An 18,652-nucleotide genomic window follows, 5' to 3' on the forward strand; every position below is an offset into this window, starting at 1 on the left:
TTCTAGCAGCTGCTCTGCTTTTCTTTCCACCCCAAAGCAAAGGCATTATTAAATACAACAACCTGAAGACAAGTAAATGGAAGGGAACCATGACAAACTGTCTGAGTACACAACCACTCAGACAAATAACTTGCCAGAAGTGCATTCATTATGAAAAGCACATGGAGAGGCAACAACTCCGGGTGCCACGGCCACTACTGGAGAAATACAATCTAGAAGTATTTCATTGGTGGTTGGAGGGATAAATCAAGTTAAATTGCTTGCAGAGGCAAACCCAGAGCATCTTGCTATGAACCCAGAGAAGTAAACCTGCCGTCTCTAGGGAATGATGCCATCATTTGTTTTCATTTCTTTGACTTCTCTTCGCTTATGTTAGAGATTAACTCTCTGAACAGTGATCACAGCAATACAGAAATGTGGTCCCAGAGGGATGGGGGGAAAGTAATATTCACAAAAGCAAGCCAAGTGTAGGTATCACAATAGGAAGAACTAAATTTTTAAAAAATAAATGAGCTACAGACTAATTAGGAAAGGAAAACAAAATGACTTCTACCATCACAGAGCCACTCAGCTTCCACCCAGACACGTTCATGCTCACTGGGAAGCAAAAAAGAAGGAAAAAGAACAACAAACAAGAAACAAAAGTAAAACCCACCCAAATCTCTCTGCACTCCTGGTTGAGCCAAAAACCATTCAGTGCTTCATAACTTTTTTTTCTTTGAAGTCTGAAGAATGAGATCATGTATACTGGAAAAGAAATACATATATACATATATATATAATATATATATAAAGAGACTTACCTGAGAAAAAGGAGCCTGAACCATCACGGAGCACACCAAGGGAGATGCAGAGCAGGGGGAGATGCCTGCAAGGCAGCAGTGCCACTGCCAGGTGTAGCACTGCCTGCAGACTGCCCTGCACCAACAGCAGGCATCACTCACACACGTGTGGAATATTTCAAATACATGAAGTTTTAAGGTGAGAAGAGAAACCGTAGCTTTCCACACCCACAGGTGCTCAGACATCACAGACTCACAGCAGGGCTCTCACTGAAGCCTTTTCTGCTGCAAAACATGGACAAGGGACATGCACTGTCCAGACTCTGAGCCCTCAGGGCTGCAGCACAGACCCAGAACCACTCAGTGGTTATGGCTGAGGCTGCTGCAGAATGAGGAGGAATGGGCTGATGGGCAGGAGGAACAATTTGCTGCTTTGTTTTTTCCCCACCCAAAAAGCTTAAGTTTATTTTCTGGACTCTTTCAACAGAGCAGACTAGGAGTTGCTTTCTGAAATATAGAGGTTCTGAACACGTGCAATAGCACAGGAATCTTTCCATTTTGATAAGGACTCTTCTGGTCCAAGAAACCCAGCCTTTAAGCAGTTCTATCAGCGCTAGCACCTTCCTCCTACAAGCAGCTGAGCCTGTTTCTGCTGATATGTTTTCAAACCCATTTTTAGCCCAGCCCCTTGTTGCTGCCACAGGTTTGGTCTCTGCCACTGATCAGGGCCCTTCTGCCTCCCCACCCACAGCAACCTGGGCCCCGAGCAGCAGCTGCAGGCATTTGTCCCCTACTGCCACAGCTGCTCTCCTTTTGCAGTCATCAGTGATGAGGCTTGCCACAGAGATCAATACCACACTCCCAGCAAGCCAGTCTGCCATTTGAAATCTCAAGCAGTTTTATTGCTTGCTGCTGGTATCCTCAGTGTCACACACCGTGTGCTCTCAATCTGCTCATGAGTGCAGCTGGCATCAGTGGAAACGTGCATGCGAAGCAGGAGCCCCAGGAGCAATCAGTGTTTTACCTCTCGAGTCAGAACCGTGAGACCTGCGCTGCTTTATCCAGCATTTCCAAACATTTAGAAACTTTAAAAAAAAAAAATAAACCCCAAAATCGACTTAAAATATTTATTAATTAAAAAAGTAAAATATTTAATTTATACAAAGATGATGAGAAAAATCTCATGCAGACTTTCCACATACAGGAACGTAACTCAGACCGCGATGGTTGTACAAAAGAACGCCTTTACGGAACTCCGACAGAGCAGTGCTGCTATCAGCCCAAAGCACCACCCGTGGGATCAGGAAAGCTATTTCGGAAAGGAGAGTTTCCTATGGAACACTGGCCAGGGTTTTCACACTCTTCACTAAGATTAACAATTAATATTTAATAGTACTACTCAGAGAACTGGACACAGACATGTGAACGCGGCAATGAATCCCTGCATCCCGCTGCACCTCCGAACAATTTGTGCTAATGCAGAAAGTTGCCAAAAGATTGAGATAGATAATTCCCCGAAATGATCAAAATATCTTGAGATTGTTATGGATGGCATCTGTTTCTGCTTAATTACAAATCTGCACCGGATTCATAATTTGTGTGTATTACAAGTAATTTGCATAATTAAAACAATTAAGGGATTGACATATCACAGCAATTAGAAATGCATCAAACTCTGGATGTTGTACAAAAGAGAGCTTCAATATGAAACATTAATTCCTTGGGAACAAATATCCTTCAGATTCCTGCAGAACAACCTTCACAAATGCTCCGTGTGTTCAACAAACACCATTCAGAGAAAGTTTTTCTCAGGGATATGCGCTCCGTCCTTCAGCTGCTGCGAGGTCAGCCTTTGCTTTCACCTTCACTTGGGATCTTTCCTGCAGTCCCAGCTTTAGCTTCTGCACTCACTGCCAGCTCCAAGCAGTTTTATCTCATTTTCCGTAGCCTTATCCTGTTTTCTTTGTCCCTCTTTTTAAGGATAAGTATGAACTGATTGAAAAAATGCTCTTGGTCCTTCTTCTTCTGAACCAGGCGGAACCTCTGATCCCTGCCATATTTCTCTGCAAACTCTTTGAATGTCGTTCTGCAGAAAAGACAGAGATTTGAAAGCTGCAGCCTTGCAGATGTGGCTTATGGGAGAGGCATGGCCACGCGGCAGCTGGAAGCAACAGGATGCCATGGCCAAACCCAGGTGCTGAGCACAGACCCTGCACCGAGGGCACAAGTGCTGCTGGCAGCCCAGCCCAGCACCCCACCAGCCTCCTGCTTACGCTTCAACCCCTGGCCTTTAAAATCTCACAGGTGCATTGTTCTAGCAATGGTTTCTCTCTCAATTTTGCGTTCACAGCGCTATGATTAATGATGGATATATCGTATGAATGCTGCAGTATTTCTTGTTGGCTTTAAGCACTGTGCAGACTCATAACAGCCTTGTGGGAATGGAGCTGTCTGCATATCTTTACTGCACATCAAAATCAAGCTAGGGGTTACAGCCAAGGTAAATTTCCATGGAGCTCTTGGTGCGGGTCCAGAGGAGGACCACTAAGGTGATCAGAGGGCTGGAGCACCTCTCCTATGAAGAAAGGTTGAGAGAATGGGATTGTTTAGCTTGGAGAAGAGAAGGCTCCAGGGAGACCTCATTGTGGCATGCCAGTATTTGAAAGGAGCATATAAACAGGAGGGAGAACACCTGTGCCACATAATTCTACCATATATATGCACATAAAATACACATGTTATGCAAAATATCACACAGTCAAAGTGAAAGAGAGAAAAAAAGAAAAGGAACAGAGAGAAACAGTATATTCTCATTCTCAGTAATATTCGCAGTGAAATAGACTAAGTACTACAAAATGTAGTAAAGATATGTCAGCACAGCATTGTAACAATAGATGTAAAACCTTGCCATGAAGAGTGCATTCTGTTCTACAGCGTTCCAGGACTGATAAGCACAGACTAAATTAGAAATGTTATCTTAACAAATCTTCATACGGCAATGCCATACCTTGGTGATAGCTTGGATTCTTCGAGGAGCTTTTTAAATTCTTCTTTGGCTAACAACAATTTGTTCTTCTTTTCTTTGTACTCTTCTCTTATCCTGGTCTTGACAAACTGTTCAAATATCTTTCAAAATAAGGAAAAATGATATAGTGTTTATTAATAAAGGCTTTGTGGCATTCATGCTTCATTGAAGGGCTGTCAATCTCAAGAACCACAGCTCCTATCCGCCCTCAATCTCTGCTGACTGAAATGCAGCTGAATCTGCTTCAAGGAGCCCTAAGCACGTGTGGTCAGGAAACACACAGCTGGAGAAAGGCAATCATTGCACAGACAATACCTTCACTCAAACATTCAGTAAAACACAAATCAAGGCTTCCTTACTTCAGTGTTATGCTCACATTTTTCTTCCTATAGCATTATTTTTTGTTTCCACGTTGTGTCTGTACTTTGCACACACTTAGTTTAGACCTCGCATCTTTCCCAGCTTGCTCTCATTCCTGAAACTGTCTATCATGCTAACCATCAATATTTTGCAGGTCACCCCCAAAAAGCCCAAAGACCCTTCAATTCAGCTGCCAAAAACCATGAGTTTACACGACTCTCTGCACACACAGACCCAAAAGTTTGAACGCTATTGAAAGAGCTAACAACCTTTCTCCAACAGCATCTGGCAGCTAAATGTGCATCACGTTGCTCAGCAGTGGATTGTGGGCATCTTGAAAAGGCTCTATGTCTAAAATCTCTGCCACCTCCTTTAATCACATCTTTAAGTACCAAAACTCCAATCCTGCTGGCCTTGTGCTCTACAAAACGTTGCACACTGAGCTGCTCTGCAGAATGCTATTGGCTTTCCCTAGTCACCATCCATCTCTTTCCACCGCAGATTATACACATCACAGATGATTACTGTGGTTACTACCAGGGTTGCTTTCTCATCAGCTGGGGGGATGCACAGGTGCAAATCTACATTTCAGGACAGTGTAAGCATCTGAACTGCAAAACACATTTGGTATGGTATGTTGCAAGGGGAAGAAATGGCCCTGGAAAAGTAAACATCAACAGTGGCTATGCAAGAAGTGCTGTGACAACACAGGAAATCTAAATATATTATACTGTATGCAGCTGCATCATCTGAATATAAGAGAGGGCAGGAAAAGGAAATAAAGAAAACATGAGAACTGTTACTGCTTGTCTTTGCATTATCAGCGAAGATATTACAGCAGTAATAAATCAAAGCTAAGTGCTAGCTCATTACTTAATCGAGTTGCCTCTTTACCCTTCAATGTCCCTAGGCTTAAACATAGAAGCATCCTTCAGATGCTCGTAATCCTTCAGAGAATATCAGTGGATCAATCTATCGTAAACCAAAGAATCATAGAATTGCTCAGGTTGGAAAAGACCTTAAAGACCATCAAGTCCAACCACAACCTAACCATGCTACCCTAACTTTAACCACTCTTTGCTAAATCATGTCCCTGAGCACCACAAACAAATAGTTTTTAAACACATCCAGGGATGGTGACTCAGCCACCTCCCTGGGGACCCTATTCCAGTGCTTAACAAACACTCAATAGCAGATCATTGTGCTCCTCAGGCTGTGCAAGGGCATCGCAGCCCATGGCAGGAGGACATCCTGCCCCCCAGCCCTGCTCTGCCCCTGCAGCTTGCTGCCCCTGCCCTGCTGACGGCAGACAGCAGAGGGTTGGGCTGGGCCAGCTGTGCTCTGGCACACACTCACTACTCAACTCCTCACCCTTCTCTGAGCCAGCTTTCATCCCTAAGCACCTCCGCTATTAATTCATTGCTATAACTTACAAAGCACTCAAGATGCTCGCTATGTGGGCCACAGGCAGCATCTGCACTATAAACGTTTCCATGTATCTAAATGATGTCTTCTACTGATTTAGGCTGTACTTCAGTAAGTGTTTCATTAAATCAGGCAGCTAGCCTTGCCCAAGCCTACCTTTCTTCTTCAACCACTTCCCAGAGGAAAAAGAGGTCTAATTAAAGGGAAGCACTCACAGGGAACGTCTAGAATTCTTAACTTCAAGTTTAGTAGCGAAAATAGATTAAATATGTGGCACGTCCTCCAGGCTGAATTCTCCTGGGCCATGGCTAGTCAAAGTACACCCAATGCTTATCCTCTTCCTCCACAGCTGGCAGCCCAGCTTGCTCACAGCCAGCACCAGCACTCGGCCCCTCTGCCAGCACTGACTGCACCTTGCAGACGAGTCCATGGTGCTTCAAGCAAAGCTCCATATCACATAACGTGTATTCATCATGCATTTTTATTACATCATCTCCGCGATTGATAAAATAAAAGAAGAACGTATCTTGATCGACTGATCGAGGTCTAGGTTTTGTCCTTGCTGATTCCCTGAAATAAAATGAAGGCTCTTTGCTTAGCCTCTTCTTTAGTAGTATTTTCCACTCTAGCAGTTTTGCTCACATTTTCATTCCCGTATTTCATTATTATTTTATTTCACCTTTTTTTTTTCTTAGGAAAGAAAATATTGGAAAGGCAGTAAATGAAGATGTATGTGCCCGGGCCCTCAGCAAATAACTGCAGCAGGCTCTCTGGAGAAACCACAAGACAATAGGAGCCCCAGTGCAATGGCAAAGACATAAGAAGTACATTATTCATCGTGTTATTTCAAAAACAGATAATTCCATATTTAAAATCCTTTCTTTTCCAGGATGACAACGAAGTGGTAAGGAAGATGAATAACCACAGCGCAAAAGAGTTCCTCTTCCTTGCCACATCCCTGCATCTCTCCTAATTTTTTTAGTCTAATCTACAGCCCTGGAGTCCTTTTAGTTCCTTTGTGAGAACTGATGCCCAAATAAACAGGACAGAATAAAGTCTGCTTCCCCCTGTTGCTTGCCCATTTAAAGGTACAAGCATAGCCAGTGTGCCCCATCCACCTAGTTATTGCAAAATACAGCATAAATAGTGCCAAACTCATAGAAAATGTTCCTAAGTAATAAAGAGAAAGTACCCTCCCCACAATAAGCAGCATACATCAGAGAGGAAACATTACCTTATGGCCATTAGCCTTCTTAGAGCCGAGCCCCAGACACCAGTGGAACTCGTTCCTACAACCTAAGAGGCTGCAGCTTTTCTCTATGGGCTGACTGACTTGTTGCCATTTGCTTTCCCAAGGTGGCAACTCTTCTCTGGGAGCACAGATTATATCAAAAGCCACACTGGCAAATCCCAGAAAGAAATGTCAATTGTATGCTGCTCATTTTATCCTACCAAGACAATTACTTGCTTATTACAGTTAATTTGGGAAATGTTTGCCACGAACCAGCAGCTACATCGGGCTAATGCTTACCTGCTTACGTTCCTCTGAATTTAGTAGAAGGTACCGTGGGTCAAACACTATTTTGTGTAACTCTTTTTCCCATGTTGAAAACGCTGAAACCTGTGAAGTATACAAACACAGTTGCAATAAAGAATTTTAATAAGGATTGGAAACAAGGAAATGTTCCAAGGTGAGATGAAAGTGTAGTTCAGAAAGTTAATGAACCCTCTCAAGATGCCTCAGAGCAGTTAGAAGTTGCACTTCAATCTGTTTCTGGCAATGATCTGGTTGCACCCATGCCATTAGTATTGATTTGCCCTAGGACATCTCAGTGAGTATCTGGAAGACACTAATTCCACATTTTTTGATGGAAAGAATCTGCAGCAGAAAGGGAAATGCCCATTTCATTACCCGCTTTTAAGACAGAAGTATCAATTTCCATTTAATTAGGTACATCAGCTTTAGCTCCCCTCTCTTGCAGAATTTAACTACTAACCCGAATGAAGCTGTCAATGCACATGCACACTGAAGAACTAACAGTGATATACACCAAAATATCACATTATCATATTAAATTTACCACTTTCATCCAAGGGGGTAGGGGTCACCATCTGCATTCTGAGGCTTCCACCTCTTTCTACTGAATTCAGCCCTCAGCAATGGTACCTGGATATGCAGCCAAGATCACTGCATCATTTATAGACCCTCTGCAAAATAACAATGCCACACTCACAGAGGTTCTTCCATGTTCTGAGGAAGCCCCTCAAGGTGGTGAGCTATAAGGACCACCAAACTGAGCAGGGCCACAGCACTCCTCAGCCCTGGGAGTTTTACGGAATGATGTTCCATAAAATGCGTGAGGCAGAGATCCCCAGCCTGATCCTGGTATCTCAGACAAAATCACTGTTAATTAATTTGCTACAGAAAACTCCTTCATAAGATAAAATATTCCAATCACTCCATCTAATTGCAAAGAAGAGTAAATTCACGAAGTAAAAAAAAAAAAAAAAAAAAGTATGTGGAGTATAATTAAAGTAGTCTAATTAACAATCAGACATGAAGGTTTTCGTCATGCCAAGAAGGTTGAAGTGGAACATCCAGCACTGGTGCTGGGGTGGGAGCTGGGCTGGGGCTGGGGCATGGGCACACCACTGCTTGGGGCAGGCACACTGGAAGCTGCCATGGGAACAAGTACCTGGGGCCAGAGAGAGGAAAGCTACAGATCTCAGCCAGGAAGATTTGTACAGGTTGTGCATCACTGCAGCTGGTATCTGCAGGGCAAATAAAGTAACGTAGGAATGTGCATGCCTCATTCCATTTTAATTAGGATGAGGACATTACGCAGCTACCATGTGCTGCAAAACCACCAGTGGCACAGATGTTCTTCCTTAAGTCGTGAGGTTAAGTTAGGCTGAATCCAAACCCTACTCGTGCACTGCAGGTCTGGCAAAGCCTGTTCCAAATGTCATCTTCTCGTGACACAGCCTCCATGCCCATGGCTGCAGCCTGAGGCAAGCATTTTCTGCTGTTTTAGAGAGGTCAGAGGGAGCAATTCCTTTCCAGGAATGTTGCTCCTGGACACCCACTCTGCTCCCAGTACAAAGGCCAATTTAAAATCAGCACTAGTTAAACTCAGGCAGATGTATAATTTAATTATTCCTATGGAATTCCTTCAGTATTCCTTCAGTAACCGGTGGCTTTCACAAAATGCAGGCATACACCTGAAATAACTGCTGGTTGCAGATGTTTGTGATTTACTTCTAGGTACACACACTGTTCATTTTGGAGCTCTGCAGACATACGTTCACATTCTGACCAATCTCCCCACAAGAGCTGCATCGTTCTTCTCCCTCATCCAGGAACACATCATGGGGTGGGGGGTTGCAGCTCTTCCCAGAACACAGAAGGACCTCTGCAGCCTGGTACCAACTCAGAAGGAGAGCAAAGGAGAACTGAGCTTCTCTCTGCTTCTCAGTTCAGAGCTCCGGCTTTTTAATCTGAGTCCAGAGTGCAGTGAAAAATCTCATGAAAATGCAGTGTACTGAGTTGAAGAAGTATGTTTAGAAGTGAAAGGATACCTATCTGAATAGCTGGTTTTATTTTTTTCTTCTCTTTGGAAGCCCAGCTACGAAAGCACATTGAAAGTTTGGCTTTGATGAAAAGATTGATAAGAAGAGAAAAGTGAAGTGCTTGCTATTTCCAACAGGTGCATTTATCTTCATCAGCAAAGGCTTCCCAGCCTGAGGCAGACTCTGACCCAAGCAGAGTGATGCCCACAGCAGATACACACCAAGTGGCACAGCCCTCCCTGCCAGCCCCACACCAACCCACACTGAAAGGGGTTAATGATCCTTCCAGAGGCAGTCTGGGGTCTGTCTGAAAAATGGGCAGAAAAATAGGCTGCAGAAAAACAACAATAAAAAAATGCAGTCTGTTTTTCTGTTGTTCTGTGCCACGTGCTGAGATTGAGAATTACTTTGATGCAGGATGGCAGAGGTTAAAGGCCCTCATTTTTATGCTTACTCATATTAAGGAAGCAAAATCTGGGTGACAATGGTGTTTTGAATTCATATCCTTTTAAAGTTTTATTGCATGGACATCCTAGAAAACAAATCTTTCCCAGAAAGGGGACAATCATAGAATCATGGAATGGCCTGGGATGACCAGGCTGCCCAGAGCCACATCCAACCCAGCAAGGTTATTTAACTTGGACACTTGAACCCCATGGCTATCTGCAGAGGCTGCAATTTGTCCTTTGTGGAACTTCCACAAGGACTGCATCAGAGACTACATTTATACACGGGAAAACTTGCCACAGACTTGGGAATAGTGCTGCCATCTCAGATCTGCGCCACAATCACATCTTATTTTTAATTTTACAAGCAATATTCTTTTACTGAAACATTTAAAGCGTGAGGATTCATAACAACACTGAAAAACTCCATCTAGTTCAAGCTCTTTGTAATGCTGCCAAGAACCTTCTCGAGAAAAACCAACATGACAAGGAAATGGCAGCAGGCACCATTCCAGCACCCAGGCTCAAAGAAGACGAGTGGTCTCAGTGCACTTTGGGAGATGCCAGCTGATCCCACCCAGCGCCTTGTCAGACCACCTCGAGAGGCTCTGGGTAAAAGCAAAGAATCCTATTACGTACATATTTGTAAATAATAGCAAAAGTAAACAGCAAATTCACTGCAGTTCTTATTTTGATGAGCGAGGCAGAGTCTTAAACTGGAAACGCTTGAATCCTGTTACCAAATAATCCAAATACCTCTAAATTTTGACTTATCATTCCCTGACTTAAAGTATGTCAGCAGGAGCCTTCAAACTGTATTTCTTTATGGCATTTCTGTGGTTTTTAAGCATAAATAACAAAATGCATGAATAAAAGTGTGAATGGTGTGGAGATAATTTACTGCTGAACTTCTGAACCTGTGAAGTCTGCTGACTAACAGTGATAACTTCTCCTGCTTTACTGCCTAACAGCACACACTTATGATTCTTTTTTCTTCACAGAAGTTACATAAACTTCTATGCAATGTGTATTCGAAGAGTGTTGGAGGAAGTTATCAAATCCGCACACACAACTGCACTACACACCCCTTTCCATTTGCAGGCATAGGGCTGAATCATGGTACCTTTATTAAATCCATTCCTGCTTCCTTGAAAATGAAGGGGTACTGGGAGACAAAAAATTTTGCACTGGCAATTTTATATTTAAAAGCAACTGTATTGCTGATGGTAACCTTTAGAGGGGCAGTTCGACACAGGTTTATGAGTGCTATGGCAGAAAATAAAAGGGTGAAGCTCTTTACGAAACCGGTAACAGGATGCTGTTACTGTGAGCTGTGACTCGTATTTCTCTTTTGGTCATGAGGCTTACAGTGCTGATGGACCCTATCTGTAAATAGACTTTACGCTCCATCTACCTGCTCATAATATTGCTCAGACCCTGGGAAAATAGTAAGAGAAATGGCCAAGGAAAATGGCCCCGGGACCACCAGGTCTTCCCAGGTCCAAGGACAGCCAGGGAAGGCCAAAGACACAAACAGGTTTTCGCTTCTGAGCCTCCAGAATGCCCATTCGAAGCAGGCTGGACATACCCTTGTGCTGCCTGCCAGGTGACACTCAACTCATCTTCCACCCTTTGCCCATCACGTAACACAGCCCTGGGATTGTGCAGGGCTGCCAGGACTCCCAGCACATTGCTCAGCACAGTGCTGAGCCACGGGTCCCAGAAGAAGGAGCAGTCACCTTTGGGTGCACACATAGGGACTTACTTGCAGCTGCACCAGCAAAGGGCTTTCAGTTCTGAATGGCCACACTTTACTGGATGGCACTGGGGAAAAGCCAAAGTAAAGAAATGCAGAAGCTACCCAGTTAATAGAAAGCACCCTGTCAATAATTCCTCCTTTGAATACCAAGCCATAATCACACCGTGATTCCTGCACTGGTCAGACGTAATGTTCTCCCCTCACCAAGGAGGTATGCTGACCCAAGAAGTTATTCCTTACCCCTCTCTCCAGAAGCATATCTCGGAAATGAGTGATGCGCTCCTCAAGGGGCGGTGTGACCTCTGCTGCTGCTGGTTTCCCATTCCTCTCCTCTGTGCCTGCCTTCCCCTGGTCAGCGACTTGGCAATCTTCTGTTCTTTAACAAGGCAAGACAGAAAACAGTTCAGCAGTTGTAGCCTTGGGAGGGCACTTTTAACCCTCTCCATAGCCTGGCAATCCATCTCATGTACAAACGTGCTGGAGCACCACTGGCCCTGCTGCTGCAGTGCGAGGGTGATGCTCTCCTCAGCTGTAATCCTACATCATTGGTGCAGTCACTGGAACCAAAGTTTTTCCCACCAGATAACTGCTTACATAATTTTATCGGAGCTGGAGACCATTAACACTGCATTCTCACTCCACTCTGGGAAATTCATTGTTTGGAGGGCCCTCATGTGTCATGGCATGCCTTGAGCTTCCTTGGTGAAGAGCTCATAGAATCACAGAATCATGGAGTGCATGCTTGGGTTGGCAGGGACACCAAAACCCCCCAGGTCCCACCCTTACCACCAGCTGGGTGCTCTCCAGCTTAGGCTCCAAGGGCCTGGCCATGGCCTGGGGCATCTCCAGGGATGGGGCAGCACAGCTCCAGGCAGTGCCTGCACCTCAGTGCCTCTAGAGGAAGAAATCCTATCTGCCATCTAAGCTAAATCTTCCCTCTTTTAGTTTCAAGCCAGAACTCAGTCTCCTGCTCTGGGTCCTTTCTACTGCTTCTTAATGTCTTCAGCAGAGCAGACACAATAAAACATGAAGGTGCTTTCTGGGGAGACCAAGAATCTGGGAACGATCACAAGGTACGTTCATGGCTGCTTTGATTCTTAGCATCCTACTAGGCATGACTGCATTAGCTAATGATGCAATTTACTATACAGCATTGTTCAATACTTAGGTTTGGAATTTCTACATGAAAACACTTTCTTATTTCCAAGCAAATGGATTACATCGGTATGTAACACGAGTTCTAGTACACTATCTTCCCTCTACAAATAATCACATTACACTTACATTTACCCTAAAACGATGTTATATTACTAGCGATTTCAAAGATATCAGATTGTTTTCCTTTGCAGAATGACAGTGAATTTTGTATTGCAACAGCAAATGTTTTCCTGTAACATGATCCATGAAAGGCCCAATCCAATTTCTACGATGAGCAAAGAGCTTCTTCCAGCTGAAACTGCAGAAATATAGCACGCTGCTCCATCAGCTCAGCATCACAAGAACCCTTCTCTCCTTCAGTTTTTCTCAGGAAATTGAAAATGATGCTGAATATTACCCTGACTTCCTTTTGTCTCACGCCAGAGATTACAATAAACAATATAATTTTCTTCAGCAAATAACTGCAGAATCATAGAGCGGTTTGGGCTGGAAAGGTCCTCTAAAGGCCACCTGGCTCCACTCCCTGCAGTGAGCAGGGACACCCACAGCTCATCAGGTGCTCAGAGCCCATAGGACGCTTGTGCAAATCCACGAGAGCAGAAGGGTCTCGCTCTGATCCGCAGCCAGCTTTGGGCCAGATCCCCCACTGGCTGTGGGAGCAGTTCTGTTCTTACTGATGTACATGTAATACATAAACGTGAAGACAGACATCAGTGCGAACATCAGAAATGACAACTGACAGAAGTAATAGAGTCAGAAGGCTCTACACATCGCTGTGTGATGACCCCTCTGGCTGAATTACGATGCACTGTGCTGGAACTTTGATGCAATCACTTCTTATCATCAGCACGGGGCTCTCTCTAGAGCAGATGATTTATTGTGTGTCAGAGCATCCCTATCATCTACTAAGGCAACAACTTCCAGAGAGAGAACATAATTAAAACAGCATAGGAACTGCTGCATGTTTTAAAACAAATCCTGAAAGCATATAACCTCATTTTAGTTATATTTAATAAAAAAAAAAAAAAAAAAAATCAAATCATTAATATTGCAAAAAGAAGTGAATAACGTGCCTGCACATAAACATTTTTCAGGCTGTTCAGCATCAACATGAAAATGCACACGGAAGCAGGGAGGCAGCGTGGGAGCACAGACCTACAGCTGCAATGGGAATAGTTCAGGCATGGGTTACTGGTGCTATCCCACCCAATGCTGTGGGATGTCTCAGACCCACTAATGAAAAAGATAACAGGATAACTACATTCTAGTCTGAAATGAAAATCCTCAAGTATTTACATGTCAAGGAGTTTTAGCTGCAGCTTAATATTCATACATTTAAACAAGCGTTGAAGCCATGCTTCTTTAGCAAAAGGTCAGTTTCTAAAGCTCCCTCCACAAACCTCTGCATTCTGCCGTTGTTTCAGGGCCCAAAGCAAGATGTCAGGAAATCTTTACATGTTATAAAAGAGAATTTAAAATTCAAAGCAGCTGCAGAAATCATGGAGCGGTTGGGGGATATATGCTCTGCTGACAGAAAAATAAACACTCCGGGGCTCTCTGGTGACAGGTCAAACTTCTGAGGAATTGGGATCATCACGACGAAGTCTGAGAGACTGCTGTGCTGTCAAGCCAAATCCTGCTTGTTTATTTTATGACTAATGCCCTTGACTTTCATGGGACTAATTGCCCAAGTACAACAAATGTGAATCGGTTCCTCCTAGTCTAGGGATTTATTCTAAAAGTTAAATGAAGACAGGGCTAATGACAGAGCTCCCAGCATCCAACACTTGCTAAATGATGATCATGTCACACATCAGACACTATGCAGGATCAGAGTGTTGGTCCGCAGGCTGTGCCCATTTGGGCACTGGGCTGGACTGATATTGCCCAGCTTGACCCATACGACATAATTTTCTGGAGGGGGAAATCCTGATGGAAATAAAAAATAAGAAAACAAATTCTGGCAACACAGAACAGGATGGAAAAAGCCCTACAAAGGCAGGCTGAGGGAGCTGGGCTTGTTCAGCCTGGAGAAGAGAAGGCTGCGGGGTGACCTCATTGCAGCCTTCAGCACCTAAAGGGAGCCTACAAACAGGATGGGAGTCAACTCTTTGAAAGGGTAGATATCAGCAGGACAAGGGGAAATGGTTTTCAGTTGAAGGAAGGAAGATTGAGGTTGGATGTCAGGGGGGACGTTCTTTCCTGTGAGAGTGGTGAGGTGCTGGAACAGAGAGGCTGTGGACGCCCCGTCCATCCCTGGAGGTGTTCAAGGCCAGGTTGGATGGGGCCCTGGGCAGCCTGGGCTGCTATGAAATGTAGAGGTTGGTGACCCTGCGTGTGGCAGGGGATTGGAGCTTAAGAGTACTTTTATACTGAATATCAATTTTACATTAAGCTTACAGATACAAAATAAATACTAAGAGTACATATTTACTACATACTAAATATTAATATATACTTTTGATGCTACATATTAAGTCCTTATATACTTCGAGCGTTGAACTCAAAGGATCTGATTTTTTCTACATAATAATATAAATCCAAGGAAACTCTACTGAGGAGCAAAGAACCATTCAGTGCAAGGTAAGAATGGCAACATAAAAGAGAATACTATTATCTTCTATTCTCTTTGCACTAATCAGTACCGTAGTTTAGATTCCCAACATTAAATATAGGCAAGTAAACATTAGGACTTACTTATTTCTCTTAATTTTGATGCTAAGATCATCGTTTTCATCTCCTGGACAAGAGCTCACACTTTTATCTGCTAAAAAGAAACAAATAGAGCAGTTAGGTTTGAATTAGATAAATGGGAAGACAATTCCACAAAGAAACTTTTCATTCTTCTCTCTTTGCTCCAACTCAGTTACTTTACTGCTTTCCTCTCTTGAAACTTATCAACTAATGACAAGTTCCTCTTATTTGCCCAAGTCCAATCTTTATATCACCAAAGCTAATAGAAATTGGAACATTTCAAGCTTCAGTGTAAGAATCTTGTTCTTCACTCACTTTCTTTCCCTGCTAGAGGGAAATTAGTGGTATATTAGTGTATTAGTGGGCTTTCAGCAAACGTTACTATTTATCTCAATTGCACGCACGCAGCACACGTTACATCACTGCAGAAGGAGCAGTGAGACAGATGCCAGCTGTGACACCGCAGCCTATGAGGACCGGAGGCAGAACAGCAAGCAAACAATGCTTTTGATATTTAGTAGCTATAGCTTAACATGAGAATAACACAAAGTGAATGGTGTTCTAAAATAAGGAGAGCTTGATCTCAGCTTTCTTCACTAGATGGAAGCGTTAAGAATACGTGTATCAATCTAATCATATTTTACATATATACCAATTCTATGAAACCATTACCTTTTCTTGCTGAATTCTCCAAGACATCCAATTCAAATTACAAAGAAACAAGAAAAGCAATCCATAGACTTGGATGGTGGAATGTAGTTCAACAGCAATACTATAAAGCTTTAGAAGCTGAAGAGATCTCAGCTTTAATGAATTCAGAAGACAATGATACAAAAGAAGAGAGCACTTGGTGTTGCTCCCAAAGATGATGGAAGGTGCAGATGGCGCTCGATTCCGTACCAGCCACTCACACAGCTCTTATCCTATCAAGCTGTGGTTTCCATAGCACAAGAGAAAAACCCACCAATGATGAAAAATGATCCCATGAAGCCCTAAAGACAACCTAAACTCCATGTGCAGCCATCTTTGGAAAAGATCTACCATAGTTCTCTGAAAAGCAGGCTGTATCATTTCTTCTTGTGAAATAGCTGAACTGCTCTTACATTTATAAAACCCAACTTTCAACGACCACATAACTTTCAGATAAAAGGAACTTGGTACAATCTGCCCACATTCCTATCTGCCTATTCCTGACCTATCTCAAGTTCTCCCAGAAAACAGTGAGAGCCCACAAACAGCGGGGACACCAAATCCTCCCTGCTCCTCTTGCACAACCGACTGCCTCGAATAAATGGAACAAGAACAGAGTCAGCAGCATCACTTAACACCTCAGTGCAAGACGGAAAACAGTGAAAGATGACAAATGGTGTCTGTACCCTCACTCAGCAATGTGCTGCATCACAGCACGCTGCTAAGGCCAGCAGCAACCTCAGAGAGGGAGAGAGGCAACCGAGCACAACCTCAAGTAATTAACTTAAAGCACTGAGGAAGAATATTACTTGACAGTAATCTCTCCATGAAATCATGAAGCGGAGCACCGACACAGTCTGATGGTCTACCAGGCTTAGTGCCGATTAATTAAATCATTTGACTAATCCCAGCCATGTAATGAATTTTGGTTCACTTTCCAGAACGAAAAGAAAACATCACTATTTGGCAGGTGCGTCAAAGCGCTGCCAATCCATTGGCAACACATAGAAACCTGACCTGTGGTTCTGCAGAGCCCCAGCGTGTACAGATCGCATGTAAGAGGGAGCTGAGCAATGCTGATAGCTATTAGGAGGAAGTTTTTCAGCCAGAGGGTGGTGAGGCACTGGAACAGGTTGCCCAAGGAGGCTGCGGATGCCCCATCCCTGCAGGCATTCAAGGCCAGGCTGGATGTGGCTCTGGGCATCCTGGGCTGCTGGTTGGTGACCTGCACATAGCAGGGGGTTGGAACTGGATGAGCTTTGTTGTCCTTTGCAACCCAGGCTATTCTGTGATTCTATAAAAGGAGCAGGCTGCTTAGTTTTGTCTGAATGCTACAATGAACTGTTAAAAAGCTTTTGTGGGAAAAGAGTAGACTAACTCATCCCTAATTGTGAATAGCTATCAGACTGAGTGTGAATCAACATGCAAATTTCTGTAATTAAAATGCCAATTTTCTGTTCCCCATCTGAAATAAGCAAGACCTCCTGACCTTCACACCCAGGCAATCAATTTGCAAAAAATTGTCAAGAAAATGCCCTTTTTTCAACTTCAGTCTTTTTTCTGCTTTCCTATCTACTCCCACCACCTTGCCTTGCCCACAGCCGCCTTCAGGTTTGATGATGAATACCACAATCGTGGGCCCATGTTCCAAATGTCACCCCTAGGTTTGAAGAACTGGATCTTCCTTTAAAGAATTGGCACTGACTGCTCCCTGCCGCCCTCGCTTCTGTGCTTCCTCTGCATTTGGTCATTTGCAATACATGGATGGAAATGTTGGTAATTGTGATGGAGTGGATGGCTGGAGGGCTCAGACCACACTGAGCCCATGGAATGGGCTGGGGGATGCTGGGACCAAGGGTGGGTCTGCCTCACAGCTCTGCCAAAACCAGCACTGCCTGGAGGCAGCACCATGTGCAAATGAGCAATGTTTCATTTATGCCTGAATTACCAATGCACTTGATCTTTCAGTGGAATGATGCGCAGATAACCTATAATGCCCTGTGAATAATTACGCCTGTTAACTTTTTCGTGACTTTGATTTCAAAACTCTAATTAAAACTCAGCAGCGGCAACTAAGCTAAATCCATTTGGCCATTGTTGCAAACACATGGCTCATTTGTGCTATTTATTTAATCAGATTACTAGCTAAGAGAAATGGTAACAAATAATTTCTTCCACCTTGGCAGCTAATATGTACTAATTATAACCTGATTGCCTCAAATACTGAGCAACCACGAATCCCAGTTATATCAAGGAAGATGAAGACTATTAGCAGCAATGAAAACCATGGTCATAAAGAAATTGGTGCATAAATCAAATCCTGGTGGAATATATACATGATAAAGGATGGGAGTGAAGTGGCACCTATCAGCAGTGCCTTTAGATTCTTCTCGGTAATTCATTAGAGACTATGAACAATGACCCCTGCTTTTGTCTTTGGCTACCGCGCTCTCTCATCAGTACTTAATCACTCCTTCAATATATCCAGTAATGAGAAGCATATGTTCTACTTTTCTCTTGAAGAATGAAGTTCAGCAGATACGCTTTGGAATTACTAGACACAGGGCTAAAGTTATTGAAATCACACAGAAAAAAAAAAAATGATGCAAATTTCAAGCCTCTGACAATTTAAATTAATACTGAAAAAAATGTAATGATGTTATATATTAAGGAGTACAGGAATAGAAAACCACTCCCTGTGGTATTTCTTCAGTATCCTTCTGCTAATAACGATGAGATAAAT

General features: G+C 43.4%; 1 protein-coding gene across 3 annotated transcripts in view; it reads right to left on the bottom strand.

Moving 5' to 3' along the window:
* Nucleotides 1-1,983: 1,983 nt before the first annotated feature.
* Nucleotides 1,984-18,652, bottom strand: part of TCERG1L (transcription elongation regulator 1 like) — a 64,190-nt gene continuing 47,521 nt past the window's right edge. Inside the window, exons 9-13 of one of the 3 annotated variants that reach the window (XM_090145678.1) lie at nucleotides 15,223-15,289; nucleotides 11,608-11,743; nucleotides 7,124-7,213; nucleotides 3,790-3,908; nucleotides 1,984-2,868 (exon numbers count right to left, since the gene is read on the bottom strand). In XM_090145678.1, the coding sequence (XP_090001804.1) occupies nucleotides 2,712-2,868; nucleotides 3,790-3,908; nucleotides 7,124-7,213; nucleotides 11,608-11,743; nucleotides 15,223-15,289 (569 nt within the window). In that variant the 3' untranslated portion in view covers nucleotides 1,984-2,711. Of the gene's footprint in view, nucleotides 2,869-3,204; nucleotides 3,358-3,789; nucleotides 3,909-7,123; nucleotides 7,214-11,607; nucleotides 11,744-15,222; nucleotides 15,293-18,652 lie in introns of those variants that run through there. The other 2 variants (XM_031597253.2, XM_090145679.1) reach the window with 2 other exon arrangements.

This window comes from Phasianus colchicus, chromosome 8 (genome assembly GCF_987193195.1).
Source record: "Phasianus colchicus chromosome 8, bPhaCol1.hap1.1, whole genome shotgun sequence".
NCBI lineage: Eukaryota > Metazoa > Chordata > Aves > Galliformes > Phasianidae > Phasianus > Phasianus colchicus.